The sequence below is a fragment of the Anser cygnoides genome, chromosome 13 (assembly GCF_040182565.1).
Source record: "Anser cygnoides isolate HZ-2024a breed goose chromosome 13, Taihu_goose_T2T_genome, whole genome shotgun sequence".
NCBI classification, from domain to species: Eukaryota; Metazoa; Chordata; class Aves; order Anseriformes; family Anatidae; genus Anser; species Anser cygnoides.
In genome coordinates, this window is record NC_089885.1 from 19952853 (window position 1) to 19967481 (window position 14629).

Genomic DNA, 14629 nt, shown 5'->3' on the forward strand with positions numbered 1-14629 from the left:
GAGGCTTCAGTTGTAGGAAGATGCTGGGAAAGGGAGAGAGCAGAGTCAAGGGGAATGCTCAGTTTCATTTGCGGAAATTAGGAGAAAGATTACAGGTGCCACACTTGGAGTGGCTATCTTTTATCTTACCCAGAGGGTACAGGTATTTTTTTTTTTTTTTAAGAAAAAATGTATTTCTTCATAGCCTTCTTATTAATAAGGATTGCTACTTAAAAAAATAGTATTGATATTGAACCAAAAAAAAAAAAAAAGCAAAACCACGTGCTTGTTCACTGAAATGAACCACAGGTCTGTAAAAGATGTCTTTTCAGTTCTAATTCTAGATTTCCTAGTTAGCATTTGTAGATGGGTTACAATGTACAATTACTTTAATGAGGCATCTTTTAAATCCATAATTCATTATGGACTACGTAATCTCTTTCTATTTGTCCCTCCTGTCCTGTGATAAAAGAATGATTACCAACCAGGAAGCGGAAGGTCTTTGAGAAGAAACCAACGCAAACGCCAGCACGCCTATCAAACACGCTCCACGATAGAACACAGTCAGCAAGGAGCAAGTCAAAACGCACGTGCACGGGAAGAGTCTGACAGCTCCTCAGAGGTCTGACACATCAAGTGATTCTTTAGATAAGGTCCCTGCTCACAAATATTGTGGTTTGACAACAGATGTGCTGAGAGCACTGTTGCTTTCAGAGCTTTGAGTTTCTCCACCTAGGAAGAAACAATCAAATCACTAAGCCTTTTGGATGTGTGGTGTTACTGTAGCATGTTGATCTTGGACAGAGAAGGATCATTTACCTCAATGCCAATACAGTATTCAAAACTAGCTTAAAACAGGATGTGTATTTTTGGAAATCAGAAATGTTTTCAAGTAAATTTAATTGAGTTGCATTAAACCACTTACTTTTTTGGCCATTCACATGCAGTAGAGTTCATATTGTACATATATTCTAGGTCAGATTCAGTACTTTGATTTCATTTGCATCTGTAGGTTGTTGAAAGAGATCGTGTGTTGGTATTAAGCAATGATATCGTCAAGGGAAGAACTTGAAGCATACCAAATTAAATATAACTTGTTCTTGTTAGCGAAGCATGCAAATTAAAAAGAGACCGAACACTGTAATTTTCTAAATGCATTGAATGTACAGAATAGCTATAAAGCTTATTTGTATTTAAGGACTGGTTTAACTTTAAAGCTTTCCTCAAGTGAGACAAACTATGTAACTTGCTTGCAAATAAAAATGATAGATGTTAAGCTTTGACCCAAAATGAAACCTTTTGTTTTTAATACAGGAAGATGAGACGGTTGGCACAAGTGATGCATCTGTGGATGATCCTGTGGCAGCGTGGCAAAGTGAAAGCAGTTCCAGGTAGATTTAGTAGTCGTTTATTTGTTGTATTAGGTGATTATATAATTTAAGTAAGACATTTTATATTATGATACTATGACAGCAAGTTCAGGAAGAAGTGTTAATGACTGGCCTCATAAACATACAAATTTGTTACACCCTATGACAGATTGAACAAATTGCTTAGTACACTTAGGTAGTTTAAAATGGTAACCAACAACATTTGGGGTCTTAGGAACAGACAAATACTTCTATGTATTTGAGTGATTAAGTAATTTTGGAAGCTTTGGTAACAGTACTTAAATACAGCATGAAAAAGTCATACTTTTTGAAGACTGACTGTTTTTCCACTCCTGCTTGAAGCATTTCCATTTTATTTTCCAAAATGAAGAATAATTTTGAAAGACCATTTTATGAAAAAGTCTTTTTTTTTTTTTTTTTTTTTGGCTAATAACTGCTTGAAAAATTGATGCCACTTAGTCATATCTAATAGAAATATTGATAGAAATTCATACATACCTTTTGTTCATGTTTTGGTAGGTCTTAATTTTTCTATTGTCAATATGTATTTGTGTACAAGTTCTACAGTCTCTTTTCTTAATGCTGTGCTTTTATGGATCCAAGGGACGTGAGCTAATGGAAATACTGTTTGTGTTATTTGGTTATTAAAGAAGTTAGAAATGTATTTTTAAGAATATCCTGCTTTACTGATTTTTTCATGCGTTCCATGCAGTTCAGTCAGTTCTTATAAAGTCTGTCTATGAGTTGGTGAGATATATAATATTAAAAATAGGTGTCAGCCATAATCCTAGTTTTACCAAGAATTTGCGAAAGATAAAATAACCTGCTGAAATAAAGAAATTACATAGCACTTAGGTATTCTTTAAATTCACAAGAGAATGAAATTTTGCCCTAATCCTGACATCTGTTTCACATAACCAGAAAAGCAGGTTGAAGGACTGGTCCTTTCATTCCGTTGTGTGAAACTGAAGTGCTGTTTTTTCTTACAACTTTATATTATTTGCAGTGATTCATCAAGTGAATATTCAGACTGGACAGCAGATGCTGGAATTAATCTCCAACCTCCAAAGAGACAAACCAGGCAGGCAGCTCGGAAAATCTGTAGTAGTTCTGAAGATGAAAATATGAAGGGAACAAAAGGAGTGGAGCAAAAACGAAGGAAACTTAAGCAGCCTAGAAAAAAGGTTGGCATTTTTAATTTTCGAGGGTCTTTTTGACTTCATAAGTTCCCCCCTCCCCCCCCCCCTTTTTTGGAAGTTCTCGTATTTTTCCTAATAATTGTTAAAGAAGACACATAGAATATTTCTATGGAAAGAAACATAATCTCTTTATTTTTGATCTTTTTGATGTTCTGCTATATTGATAATGAACACTTCTCACCACCTGTGATTTAGCTGAGGTTTTTGGAAGGTTTACATTCCAGCACTTGCTTTGCCCTTATATCTAGTTATTTTAGTTTGTGGTGTATAATTAGTCATTTATATACTCTGCCATAGTAACGGCAGCTTGTACTCTAAATATAATGTAATATATTTTAGAAACCAAGCGGGCTGCTTTCGATGGAAGGTGAACCCAGTGAAGAATGGCTTGCCCCCCAGTGGATCTTGGATACTATACCCCGCCGCTCACCTTTTGTCCCACAAATGGGAGATGAGGTAATAATGACTGTAGCAATATTTAAATTCCCACCTTAGCTGATGAGCTTTTAAAATTATTATTATTATTTATTAGGACAATTAAATGTAACAGTACTTTCAGTGAATCATGCTCAAGATAGGCTGAATTGGGATTTTTTTGGGGGGGGCGGGGGGAACAGAACTATCACTAAAATAAAAAAGCTTATTTTTTATAATTTTTTTTTTTTTAAGATCATATACTTTAGGCAAGGCCATGAAGCTTATGTACGGGCAGTAAGGAAAGCAAAAATTTACAGTATTAACATGCAAAAACAACCATGGAACAAAATGGAACTCAGGGTGAGTTAAACGGATACTTCGAAGTGCTGAATGTCTTTGTAGACATTATCTTACATCATGTTTTTTACGAAATAAGAGTATTCTAGATCGTTTGGGCACATGTTAGGTTTACAAAGTTCTGTTGTTCTGTTTGAATCACTGAGTCCCATAACGCTGAATGCACGGTGTTTCCCTGTTTTGTGCTTCTTTACTCAGATTCCGTATCAAGCATAGAGCAAATGTGTGCTAATATTCATATACATATATGCCAGTGGTTCTATTATTGAAAATAATTGCTTTACTGGAAATATACCCAGTTACTAGTGCTAGATATTGAGTGATTCCAGCTGTAGTCTTCAAAGGCATCCGCAGAATGCCTTTCAAAGGAAAAGGAAATGTTATTTCATGTAGGATAGAGATCTTAACACCTGCTCATGCGGACAGGATGTGATTGTACAAGGCTGTTATTGAATTTCCACTTTAAAAGGAAGAGTTTCCTTTTAGTTCCCCGTATGTTGCTATGCAAGGGTGAGAGGCTCTGGGTTTCCTCAGGCATAACCTTTGGTGCTGTTAGTGTGATTGAAAGCATAAAGTGATGTGTTCCTTAGAATCTTCTTAAAAAGTTAAATAGGTTGTGGGTATGGTGTATGCAAACGTACCAAGGGAATAAGCATCATTTTCCTTTTTAAGGAGACGGATTTATTTTTAGTTTGGGGTAAAGAAAAATTTTACGGGTGAAATTACCTGGGCTGCAAAGTGGAAACAAATGTTTTTTATTTATAGGTTTGGTACTTTAACGTGCATGTTTCCATTGTTCGCATGTTAAAATAATACTGTTCCATGCTTGTCGATACATAGGAACAAGAATTTGTAAAGACTGTAGGAATCAAATACGAAGTTGGGCCTCCTACACTCTGTTGCTTGAAGCTTGCATTCCTAGATCCGATCACAGGCAAAATGACAGGAGAATCATTTTCCATAAAGTGAGTAACTGAAATTCTGATGATGTTCTTCAAGACATTTTCTTGTGGTTTAGCAGCTTCCCCCTTTTTCTTTTTTCTCTTTCAAGGCATGGTGATGGTGTTAATTCATCATTATGCCAAACCTGAAAAGAAAATGCATGAAATTTTATGTCTGGAGACTGTTTGTATTGTACTTGTGGAACTATGCTTGTGGGTAATAGAAGCAATTTTTTTTTCTGTTTCATGAAGATACCATGATATGCCAGATGTTATTGACTTCCTTGTGCTGCATCAGTTTTATAATGAAGCCAAAGAAAGGAACTGGCAAATAGGTAACTACTTTTTTTTTTTTTTTCTGTTTCATGTTTTGCAACATTTCTACAACTATTTAATAGGCTAAAATTTGATGGTTGTGGTTTGAGTTTGTGTGGACAGCATATATTTTAGACTTGCTGGAATGGGGAAGAGGTTCTTACAACAAATACTGACATTTAGTTATACAATTCTCTTTCAAACATTTATTTCTTAATGTAAAAGAATTTCATGATACTGCATTGTTTTACTTCATGCTAAAGATTATAGAAGATTATAATTATTTCGTAATCAACATAAGAATCTTATATTTATTACTCTCTGATACTCCTTTAATGCTGCTGCAGTCCGACTTTGCAGTCAGACTGTGTATTTGTGATTTGTGATGATACTTGTAAGATGATGTACATTGTATTCATAACATGATGCAAAAGCGCTGCCACACGTTATCATGGTGATCACTGGAAACTTTATTTGATGTTTGCTACAAGTCCTACAGCAGAAAAAGCGAAATGAGAAATTTTGCTCAGTGCAGTCTTTTTCATTACAGGGGATAGATTTCGCAGTATAATAGATGACGCTTGGTGGTTTGGAACTGTGGAGAGTCAGCAGCCTTTCCAGGCGGAATATCCTGATAGTTCCTTCCAGTGCTACAGTGTTCAGTAAGTAGTTACATAGCTGCAATGTTTCGGGCGTGTTGACATATTCAGGGTCTCCTAGGTGTTTACACACAACTCGAAAGCATACCTCGAGAACAAGGGTCCTTTTTTCCATTTAAAAATATAATAAGACTTTATTTATTTATTTATGACCTTATTCCTAAAACAACACCTTTAGCCTAAACAGCCGTACAGTGAATGCATAGAAGATAGAAGAGAAAAATGAGTTTGAATCCAGCTAGTGATATGTCTTTTTTTCTAATAGATGTGACCTTTTTGTTTTAAGACCCTTAGAGGAAAAATACGTATCATTATATTTAGCCAGATGAAAAAGTGTTTCGAATTTATGTATTTGAATGGATTATATTTTTATTTTTAAAAGCTGGGACAACAACGAAAGAGAGAGGATGAGCCCATGGGACATGGAGCCAATTCCAGAAGGAAGTAAGTGTGTTTTGAATTCATGTCAATACATAAAGTAAATAGTATTGGATCACTGCTAGTACTTACTGTTGTTGAATTCTTCATATTTAGCTGCTTATCCAGAGGAGGTTGGTGCTGGAGTCCCTGTGACTCCAGATGAGCTGACAGCTCTTCTCTACAAACCCCAGGAAGGAGAATGGGGGGCCCATTCCAGAGATGAAGAATGTGAACGAGTAATTCGGGGGATTGAGCAACTTCTTTCCCTTGGTATGTTTGGAGAGAAAAGGTGGAAGTATTAAGAATATCGGCACGGTGGCACATGACTGAGGGGTAGATAGGGTGGAGTATTGGGAGGTTGTTGAAAATTACACAACTAAATAATTGAAAAGAGCCTTTTAAATTTCATGTGGTGCCCTTTTCAGTTGTGCTTTCCTGTTTCTGGGGCTTCACCTGTTCCTTTCAAGCTGATGGGGATTCTGGGTGGCTTGCATATAAATATACATGAGTAAAACAGAATTAATCTGCCAAAAAATCAACTGACAAATTCTTACCAACAAATACCTTGTAACTAGTTTCAGAATGTAGTTGTTTAATAGCACAGATGATCTAAATTCTGTCCCATACATAAGACACTTCTGCATTCTTAGTTTATGTTGCTTGTTGTAGTATTCCTGTTTTACATGCATAAGCCATGTTACTTTTCAGCAATACGGTTGGCTGCTGGCATGGAAGTCTCAGATGTGATACTTACACTTGAAAAAACATTTTTTGTTTAATTAACAGACGGTACAAGAGGTACAATCCTATCCATTGGGTAATGATGTATCCAGCCGTAGACCTGTATTGCTTTTGCTGAATTCTTAGAAAGGAAACACGGAAACTATTATAATTATAACTTTCGTTCTGGTATCATCTGAGGCATCTGAATTTTGGTCTTTTGTCTTTCAGACATTTCTAATCCCTTTGCTGTTCCAGTGGACCTTAGTGCCTATCCCATGTATTGCACTGTAGTTGCTTATCCAACGGACCTCACCACAATCAGGAGGAGACTTGAAAACAGGTTTTATAGGTTGGTTTGGTTTTTATGTGTTTGTAATGTATATTTACTGTAGTCTGTTTGAGGAAAATGTTTAGCTGAATAACATGTAATGCCACTTAGGCAACATATTTCTTTGGTTAACCAAGAGCGTAAGGTGAGATTCTATTTGGCTTTGTACGAAACAAGTCTTGCAATATAATAAGGTCTTTTGTGCACATAATTAAGGCAAAAGCTGGTATATCTGGATCTGGAGGGTTGTGTTTTTTTTTTTTTTTTTTTTTTGTTTGTTTGTTTTTTTTTGTTTGTTTAACATACAGAGTCTTAGTCCCTGGATGGCACTGTAGGCAGAGTGTGTTTGATTTGTATCTCTGCTGCCTTTGAACCAGATACTTCGGTTGTACTGTAGCTGTTAGACATGGGCTAAATAGTGCTGTAAACTGGAAGTTTCAGTTTTTCAGGTTAACTTGGGGATAAATAATATCTTTTCCTATCCTGCTCTTTTTTCCCTCTGGGGATCACTTTATCTGTAAGGCTTTCTTTGAGTGGGAAGAGCCAGCAGTTGTCTTCTATAGGTTTATTTTCTCTTCTTTCTATTCATTGCTGATTTGAAGAGGGACTTTTTTCCTCCACAAAGCTATGGCACACTGGGGTAGTAAGCAGTGTGTGGACAGAAACCACTTACCTCTGCCCCTGGCAACCTATTCCCCACGTACTTGGGTTACCTAATTCCTTTTTTTTACTTTTAAACTCAGAAGGCAAATAATGTACACTTTCTTCTCCATCCCTTCCTTTTTTTTTTTTTTTTTTAGGAGAATCTCTGCACTGATGTGGGAGGTACGCTACATTGAACATAATGCCAGGACTTTCAATGAGCCAGACAGTCCTATAGTCAAAGCAGCCAAAATCGTAACAGATGTCTTACTTCGCTTCATTGGGTAGGCACGGTTTTCTTACTTCATAGATCTGACATCTTGAGTCTCTGAGAAATTTGGTTATGTGTTTTGACTTTTGTTACTGCTCTGCAGGGATCAGAGTTGTACGGATATATTAGAAATATATAATAAGGTGAAAGCAGAAGACCTGAGCAGTACTGATGAAGAGGAGGAGGTAAGACCATTGAGTGTGACCATGAGAACTTGCCTTTTTAAATTCAGTACCCAGAAGAAGTTTGAGAAGTTTTTTGCTGAGTTTTTATTTTATGGGTAGTTGCTTTATATTTTTGAGATAAGCCTGTTTAGGCCATTTGATCGCTCACCTAGGGCAAAAAGCTCCCTTCAGTAGGTAGGAATGATTCTTGGAGCTTCCTGTCTTTAATCTTCTCTCAGTACGTGATATTTTGTTGTGTGAGGAAGTATTAGTAAGCGGGGGGAGTATGAGCTGGAGCTATTATTCAGTCTGATGAACTAGAAGGACGAGTTCTCCTGTTGTCAGGGAAGAAGCAGACCTGGTTTTCTTATGTAATTCTCTATCATTTTCCATTGGTTGTACAGAGGAGTGAAATAACAGGTAGAAAACAGGTTAGATATCACTTCCCCTTAACTTCTTCTCTCTCCTTACTCTTAATCCCCTTAAATATAGTTTGTAAAGACGTTGAAGTGTGATGTAGTTTCTGTTGCAAAGCAGTGATCTCTTATAACCCAAATTGCTTAGGTGTTTTTTATTGTTTTTTTTTTTTCAATGTTGCTTTCTAATACATGAACTAGTGTAAGATGTAGTTATGAGGTTTCTTTGCTCCTCCAGTCTTCTGACATTTTCCATTATTGCAGTTTTGAAATATTAAAGTTAAGTCTGATGCTGGTCGAATACCGACATGCTTGTGACCAGTGCTATTACCTTGGATTTGTACTGAAACTTAAAATCTTGAGTATAATGCTTGGTGTCAGTGAGCAGTCCTTAGATGTTCCTGGATACTGTGCTGCACACTGACCACCAGATTTAGGATCAAGAGGAAACTTTAGCCTTAGCCAGACTGGCTGAAACCATTGAAATTTTTTTTTTCTGGACTGGTAGGGAGCTTCACTGGGCAGTTGCTTGGAACGCGTAGTTATTAAATACCCTTATATGCAAAGGCATAATATCAGTGCCTCTGGTATCTTTAGCTCTTTCTGAGATGCATCGTTATGGTAGCTTTTGCATTTTACAGAAGTCTTAAATGTACTTCAGATGGTTTGCGATGGTTTAAGTGGCAGAGTAACTGCTGGCTCTGAAATAGGCCTGTATGGCTTGGTGTCTGGATTTTGGCAGCATAGGAATGGCATCGTCATGTTGGGATCCAGTGCATTTATCTTCTTTCCTGTTCTTTCTGATGTACTGTGTACTGTGAAGTAAGTTGTTTTCTTTTTTTTATTTTCTACTTATGCTTCCTTCTTCTTTGTTCTGTTATAAAACTTATCCTTTGTGTGGCCAAATGTAAGGAAATGTGTTTTAAAAGAAGAAACTACTGTGAGATTCCTCTGTAGGAGCTCTTAAGCAACTGATTCTCCCCTCAGAATAATTAATTTTTAATTAGTGGTAGAAAGTTGTGTACAAAGGAGTTGTTTCATTTCTGGATCCAGATTCTGAAAAGAATATTATATACGCTTAATGTAAGTCAGAGACTACCTGAAGTCTGAATAAACTCAGTACAGTTGCTCATGGCATGAACATTTAGGAAGAGGTATACAGCTGTGCGTGGCTGGGAATTAACTGATTCTCAAGGACTGAAAATAAGCCATTAATATTTCTCAGATGCTTGTATGTAATTTCTGTGGAAGCAAACTTAGAAAAGAGATGGAGCAGCTTATCTATCTTTTTTTTTCCCTGAAGTTATGTAAATTTGAGTTTGAAACTAGTTTCTGTTTTGCTCGAAATATTCTTTTAACTTGAGTAGTTTATAATTGTGCTTGCTGTTGTTGTTTTTAAGACTGTTTCCATTGCTGTGTGTGTATACAGGCATGCATGCGTGTGTGTAATCATTACCTTTTCCTTTAGGTGGCAGAAGTAGATGTAGATTCAGATGCTCCAGGAACTTCCTCTGGGAAAAGACGAGTGAGTAAATATTTCTGGTTGGTTTAGCTTATGAGACAGAGAGACTGGGTACTGAAACACTCATTTGGGTCTGGAACATGTTAAATTTGTCATAGCCTATAGTCTGCAGTGTTAACCATGTGAATTCAGTTGTGTATATGTGTAAGTGTTGGCAGACTAAGGATGCTGCTGTGCAGGTGAATTTAATTGCTGAAGAATCTTTTTGTTTTATTGATTTGAAAGATATCAAGAACAAATCTGATTTGCTGTCAAATTTGGGGGGAAAACTGACAAAAATAGCTAGCCTGGATCTGAAATATTGCATACTTCATGTGGGTTTGAGTAATTATATATTACCAGAAAAGGCATATTTCTGCAGTTTGCATGCTGCATATCATTGTGCCTTCAGCTGTTTTAACCTTATTGCAGTTCTGTTTTTAGTTGTGGAAATCTGCTTCAAATCAGAACACTAGTAAATTTACACTAGTAAATTAATATGAACTTAAAGTGAAAAATCTGAATATTCTGAAAGATGATGAAATACATCTGTTTCCTTGCAGGTAAGACGACGAATAAAAAGACAGCCCACGAAAGCAAGTCCTGATGCTTGGAAAGAGCAATGCAAACAGTTGTTAAACTTGATTTATGAAAGAGAGGACTCTGAGCCATTTAGACAGCCGGTTGATCTCTTCTCCTATCCTGTGAGTACAACTTCTGTACTCACAATTTTAAAATCTAATGTTCATCCTTTGACAAAGTTCTGTGCTGGACATATTTCTAACCTTCCCATTTCTGAACTGGAATGGACCATGTTCAGTGCAATGATGTTTTCAGAGAATTATCTACAGTAACTCTCGAATCTCTGTCCTAGATGGAAATAATTAGTTAAGAGCTGCTGTTGTGGATGATATCATAGACGTTTTCATGATCAGCCTCAGGTGTTCTTATCATCAGTCTTTATTATTTTTTTTGCATGCTCTTACAGGATTATCGAGATATTGTTGACACTCCTATGGATTTCAGCACTGTGAAAGAAACCTTGGAAGCAGGAAACTACACTAGTCCGTTGGAATTTTACAAAGATATTCGCTTAATATTCTGCAACTCTAAAGCTTACACTCCCAATAAAAAGTCTCGAGTAAGTCGTACATTTTAATTTCTTCTTTATAAAGACCATGGCCCTGTGTATTAAATCAGATGCTTTAGTGGTAACAAAATCACATCTCCAAAAGACACCATCTAGCGTAGATAAGAATGTTGTTTAAAAAATTGCCTGTAATTTTTATGTAGAAATAGAAGCATTTATGAACTATTACGAATAAAATACATACCAATTGGGATTAGATTGCGCTGCCTTTACTTAGAGCTTAAATTTCACAGACACGTTAAATCCTATGTGTTATTATATGTGGCACCTAACATGGTGATACAAAATGTTTTATTCTAGCCACTGTCTATCAGCAGAAAGAGCAGAGTGTGGTGGGGAGAGCTTTCAGTGCAAGTGTAAATGGCGCTAGATGGAGGCAATGGGAGGTAGCGCGGCATTTTTCATCTCGTGAGGAGCAGTACTCCTTGCTCACCAGCAGAATAATAGCTACTGTGCCCTGTGAAAGCAGGGTGATGACAGTAAGCTTGAAGTAGGGTGATGCTCTGGGAGAGGGGAGCTCCAGATAAGTGTGAGCGGGTCTGAGAGAAAGCACAAAGCTGCTGTTACCAAAGGTGGGTTCAACTGTTCTGGTGTTGTATAAAGGACAAAAGGTGGGCTGGGGTAAGCTCTGAGGATGAAGACCAATAACTTTTGCTTGCTTTAACAGAGAGAAAGGTAGTAGAGCATTGCAAGAAGACAGGTGATTTGAGAGTGGGTTTTGTATGCCTGACATCCGAGTATACTTGGTAGTGAGTTATTTACTGCTGTGCGCTCCCTGGGAACTTCCCTGTGTATTTATAACTGAACAGCTGATGAGTCAACTCGCAAATTACTTTAATAGAGTGGCCCGTCAATATCCATTTGCTTAAATACTGCGAAGAGCCTCAGTGGGATGATCTTTGCGGGAGGGCTGGGGCACACAGCTGGGCCTTCTGCCACAGTGGGTTCATCTACTGCCAAATGCCTGTCCGCATCCTGAGGTTTTCTAGCCTTGTTTACCACCTTTGCAACAACATCCCAAATGGAGGCAAGAAGGGCAGAATACCACATACCAAAGCTAAAGAGTCATTGCTGCAACGTAAGGGTGAGGGAACAGGAATTAAGATGTATGCATGGAAAGAAAACCGTTATCAAAGAGGTTTTGTATTCAGAAGGACTGCAAGAAATGGGAAGAGGTCTAAGGTGGTGATAATGTCTTCTTGATCTTGATGGTGTTTACACAACTTCCTAAGACTGGATGCAGCAGAAGGGTATGGATGTGAGGAAGAAATTAAAAACTCTGTTTTATATATGCTGAGTTTAAACTATTAGTTTGTCATAAGCATAAAACATTTGAAGTAAAATCTTGAACAGAATAGTCCAAAATACAGAGAGAGCCATAAGTGCATTTGTGAATGAGGGTAGTCGGAGGTGAGGCCCAGAAAGAGGGCGAGGAAATGGCTTAAGGACATCTGGCTTCTAGAAAGCGGGACATTTCAGCTGTTGTCTCCGTGCAGCTCTATAGGGATGAGTGTAAGGACTCATCACTAGGGAATTATAGCAAAAAACAAAGATGAGTTGACAGTGAAGTTCAATTGTTCTTTCCCTTGGTACTTCAACTTAACTTGTGAAGTGCCTCCGTGCTTTGTGGAGATTAAAAAAGGAGGGATATTTCAGTAATCAAAATATCAATTTTCCTTTAACCTTGTAAATATTTTGTACTGTAAATAATTAACACACTTTCTGTCATAAGAATGAACATGCATTTTGAAAGGAAGTTATCTGTAAAGAGTTGAATGTCACCATGAATTTTTCTTCTGCACTACAAAGATTAAGTCTCTGCAGTTTTGTGATGGTTTTCTGCTGATCTTCCAGATAGCCAAGCTTTAATAATTGTGGCCATGCTTTCTCGTTCCAGATATACAGCATGACACTTCGACTATCTGCCTTATTTGAAAATCATATGAAAAATATCATCTCTGAGTACAAGTCAGCAATGCAATGTCAGAAGAGGAAAAGGCCACGGTACCGAAAACGGCTAAGAAGCAGTAGCAGTTCACCATCAACTAGCAGAGCATCTAGGTAACATAATGATAGTAAAATGTGCCATCGGTGTCATTTGAGATATGTCAAGACAGTGGTAGGCAGACCTTTGCGAATAAGCAGTCAGTTAATGGTATTGCTCATTTCCTGACACTGTTGCTCTTTTGGGTGGTAAATGTATGAGCTCAAATCCCATCAAAACTCACTTTGTAGTTTGGGCTTAATTCTGGTAAGTGAAAGGCTGTATAATTAGAAGTATTCCCTCCGGATAAAATGAAAAAGCAAGTTTCTTTTGCCTTTGTTTAGTAATGGTTGAAAAAGTGCTGTGTAACACTTTTCTGAATTCTGTATGATACGTTATCTGTGTAAACTGAGTAGTTCAGCTTTAAAAGGTGAGGTTAAAAGACCTCACATGCCTTGTTCTTGAAAACTCAAATGCCTTTATCAAACAAAATGATATTGTCACTGTTTTTAGTGTTACTACTTCAGTACAGGCACTGAGGAAACAGAAATCATTTGTGTTACAAGTCTGCTGCAAAAAAAAAAACCACCAAGGCACTGCAGGGGAAAATGTTTTTGTGTTTGGGTCCTTCGGTACTAACAGTTTTATCTTTCTGGGATGTTTTGTGTCGTCAGTCCAAAAGGGAAACAGAAGCAAATGAAGATTCAACCTAAAACCAACCAGAATACCTCACTGCCTTTGACTAGGACTAGCTCTTCAGTTTCATCTCACGGTGAGGAGGAATTTTCTAATATGCATCCTTTCTTTTGTAGCAACTTCTCTGTGCAGAGTGACAAAAAAGCTGGTGCATATTTAATGTTCAGTTTAAATCTTATAAGACACATGCAAAACCTACTCATTGAACAAGCCAGATCATGTAAATATGTGGTCTGTAGCTCCTGTTAGCAGAACACGGCCCTCCATCTGTTGATAAGTTATTGGTAGGGTGCAGAAAATAGGGAAACTTGCTAAGAATTAACCTAATGGCAAGAGTCTGGAATTCCTGCACACGGGCTTCCCTCATACAGCAACTACAAATACGTTAAGTTTACTTTGGATTACACCCTGGATGAGTCTGTCTCTTCATGACTGGAGAGGCAACTTGGTGAAACTAACCTCCTGACTTTCAGGCCACTGACTCAGGTGATACCAAACCTCCCCAAAATGCCTTTCATTTCAAAGTACAAATAGAGAACAAAAGATACTCTGTCGAGTTAGTGGTGTCCCATCTTAAGTTTCAGATACAACAGAGGAGCCTTTGGGTTCAGCCACCGGTGAAGAGTTGGAAGGTCAGCCATCCTCCTCGGGCTCAAATGCACAGAACCGAAGTGGAAATACCATCGATCCAGGGAAAAGTAGACCAATCAGAAGTAAATTGACACCAGTGAAACAAGGTGGGAAATAAGTATTCTGTTCTTTGGATGACTGGTTTCACTAGAAATGGAAGGTGCTGCTTCTGGCTGATTCTTATGTTTTTCTTGCCAGGGTCTAACGTTATACTATAGCCCCAAGCCACACTGAAACTGTTTGCCACAGATTCCACAGAAATTCCCTGGCCTTTTGACAACGCATGTTTGTTAGGAAATAAGCACTACTTGCAGTGTGTTGTTTTAATGTGCATTTTTGGGTTTGAAGTAGATTTTGGAGGTGTTTGTCTTGACACGCTTGGTAGGATTTGTCTGGCTAAATGTTAGATGTCTGTGTCTAAGCAAATCACTCTGGTCTCCTGTTTT

At 37.6% G+C, this 14629-nt stretch overlaps 2 protein-coding genes across 3 annotated transcripts in view; one reads left to right on the plus strand and one right to left on the minus strand.

Annotated features, from left to right (window-relative positions):
* SH3BGRL (SH3 domain binding glutamate rich protein like) overlaps positions 1-14629 on the minus strand; it is a 223412-nt gene that overhangs the window by 100937 nt on the left and 107846 nt on the right. The gene's annotated exons all lie outside the window — the stretch shown is intronic.
* The window catches only part of BRWD3 (bromodomain and WD repeat domain containing 3), a 55177-nt gene that overhangs the window by 33240 nt on the left and 7308 nt on the right, over positions 1-14629 (plus strand). The window contains exons 21-39 of one of the 2 annotated variants that reach the window (XM_067005382.1): positions 452-601; positions 1294-1370; positions 2377-2554; positions 2909-3025; positions 3239-3346; positions 4184-4308; positions 4537-4619; positions 5150-5261; positions 5641-5702; positions 5793-5948; positions 6630-6750; positions 7530-7655; positions 7746-7827; positions 9691-9747; positions 10287-10427; positions 10712-10864; positions 12771-12934; positions 13532-13629; positions 14132-14290. In XM_067005382.1, coding sequence (XP_066861483.1) covers positions 452-601; positions 1294-1370; positions 2377-2554; positions 2909-3025; positions 3239-3346; positions 4184-4308; positions 4537-4619; positions 5150-5261; positions 5641-5702; positions 5793-5948; positions 6630-6750; positions 7530-7655; positions 7746-7827; positions 9691-9747; positions 10287-10427; positions 10712-10864; positions 12771-12934; positions 13532-13629; positions 14132-14290 — 2269 coding nt within the window. The remainder of the gene's footprint in view (positions 1-451; positions 602-1293; positions 1371-2376; positions 2555-2908; positions 3026-3238; positions 3347-4183; positions 4309-4536; positions 4620-5149; positions 5262-5640; positions 5703-5792; positions 5949-6629; positions 6751-7529; positions 7656-7745; positions 7828-9690; positions 9748-10286; positions 10428-10711; positions 10865-12770; positions 12935-13531; positions 13630-14131; positions 14291-14629) is intronic. The other variant, XM_067005383.1, reaches the window with a different exon arrangement.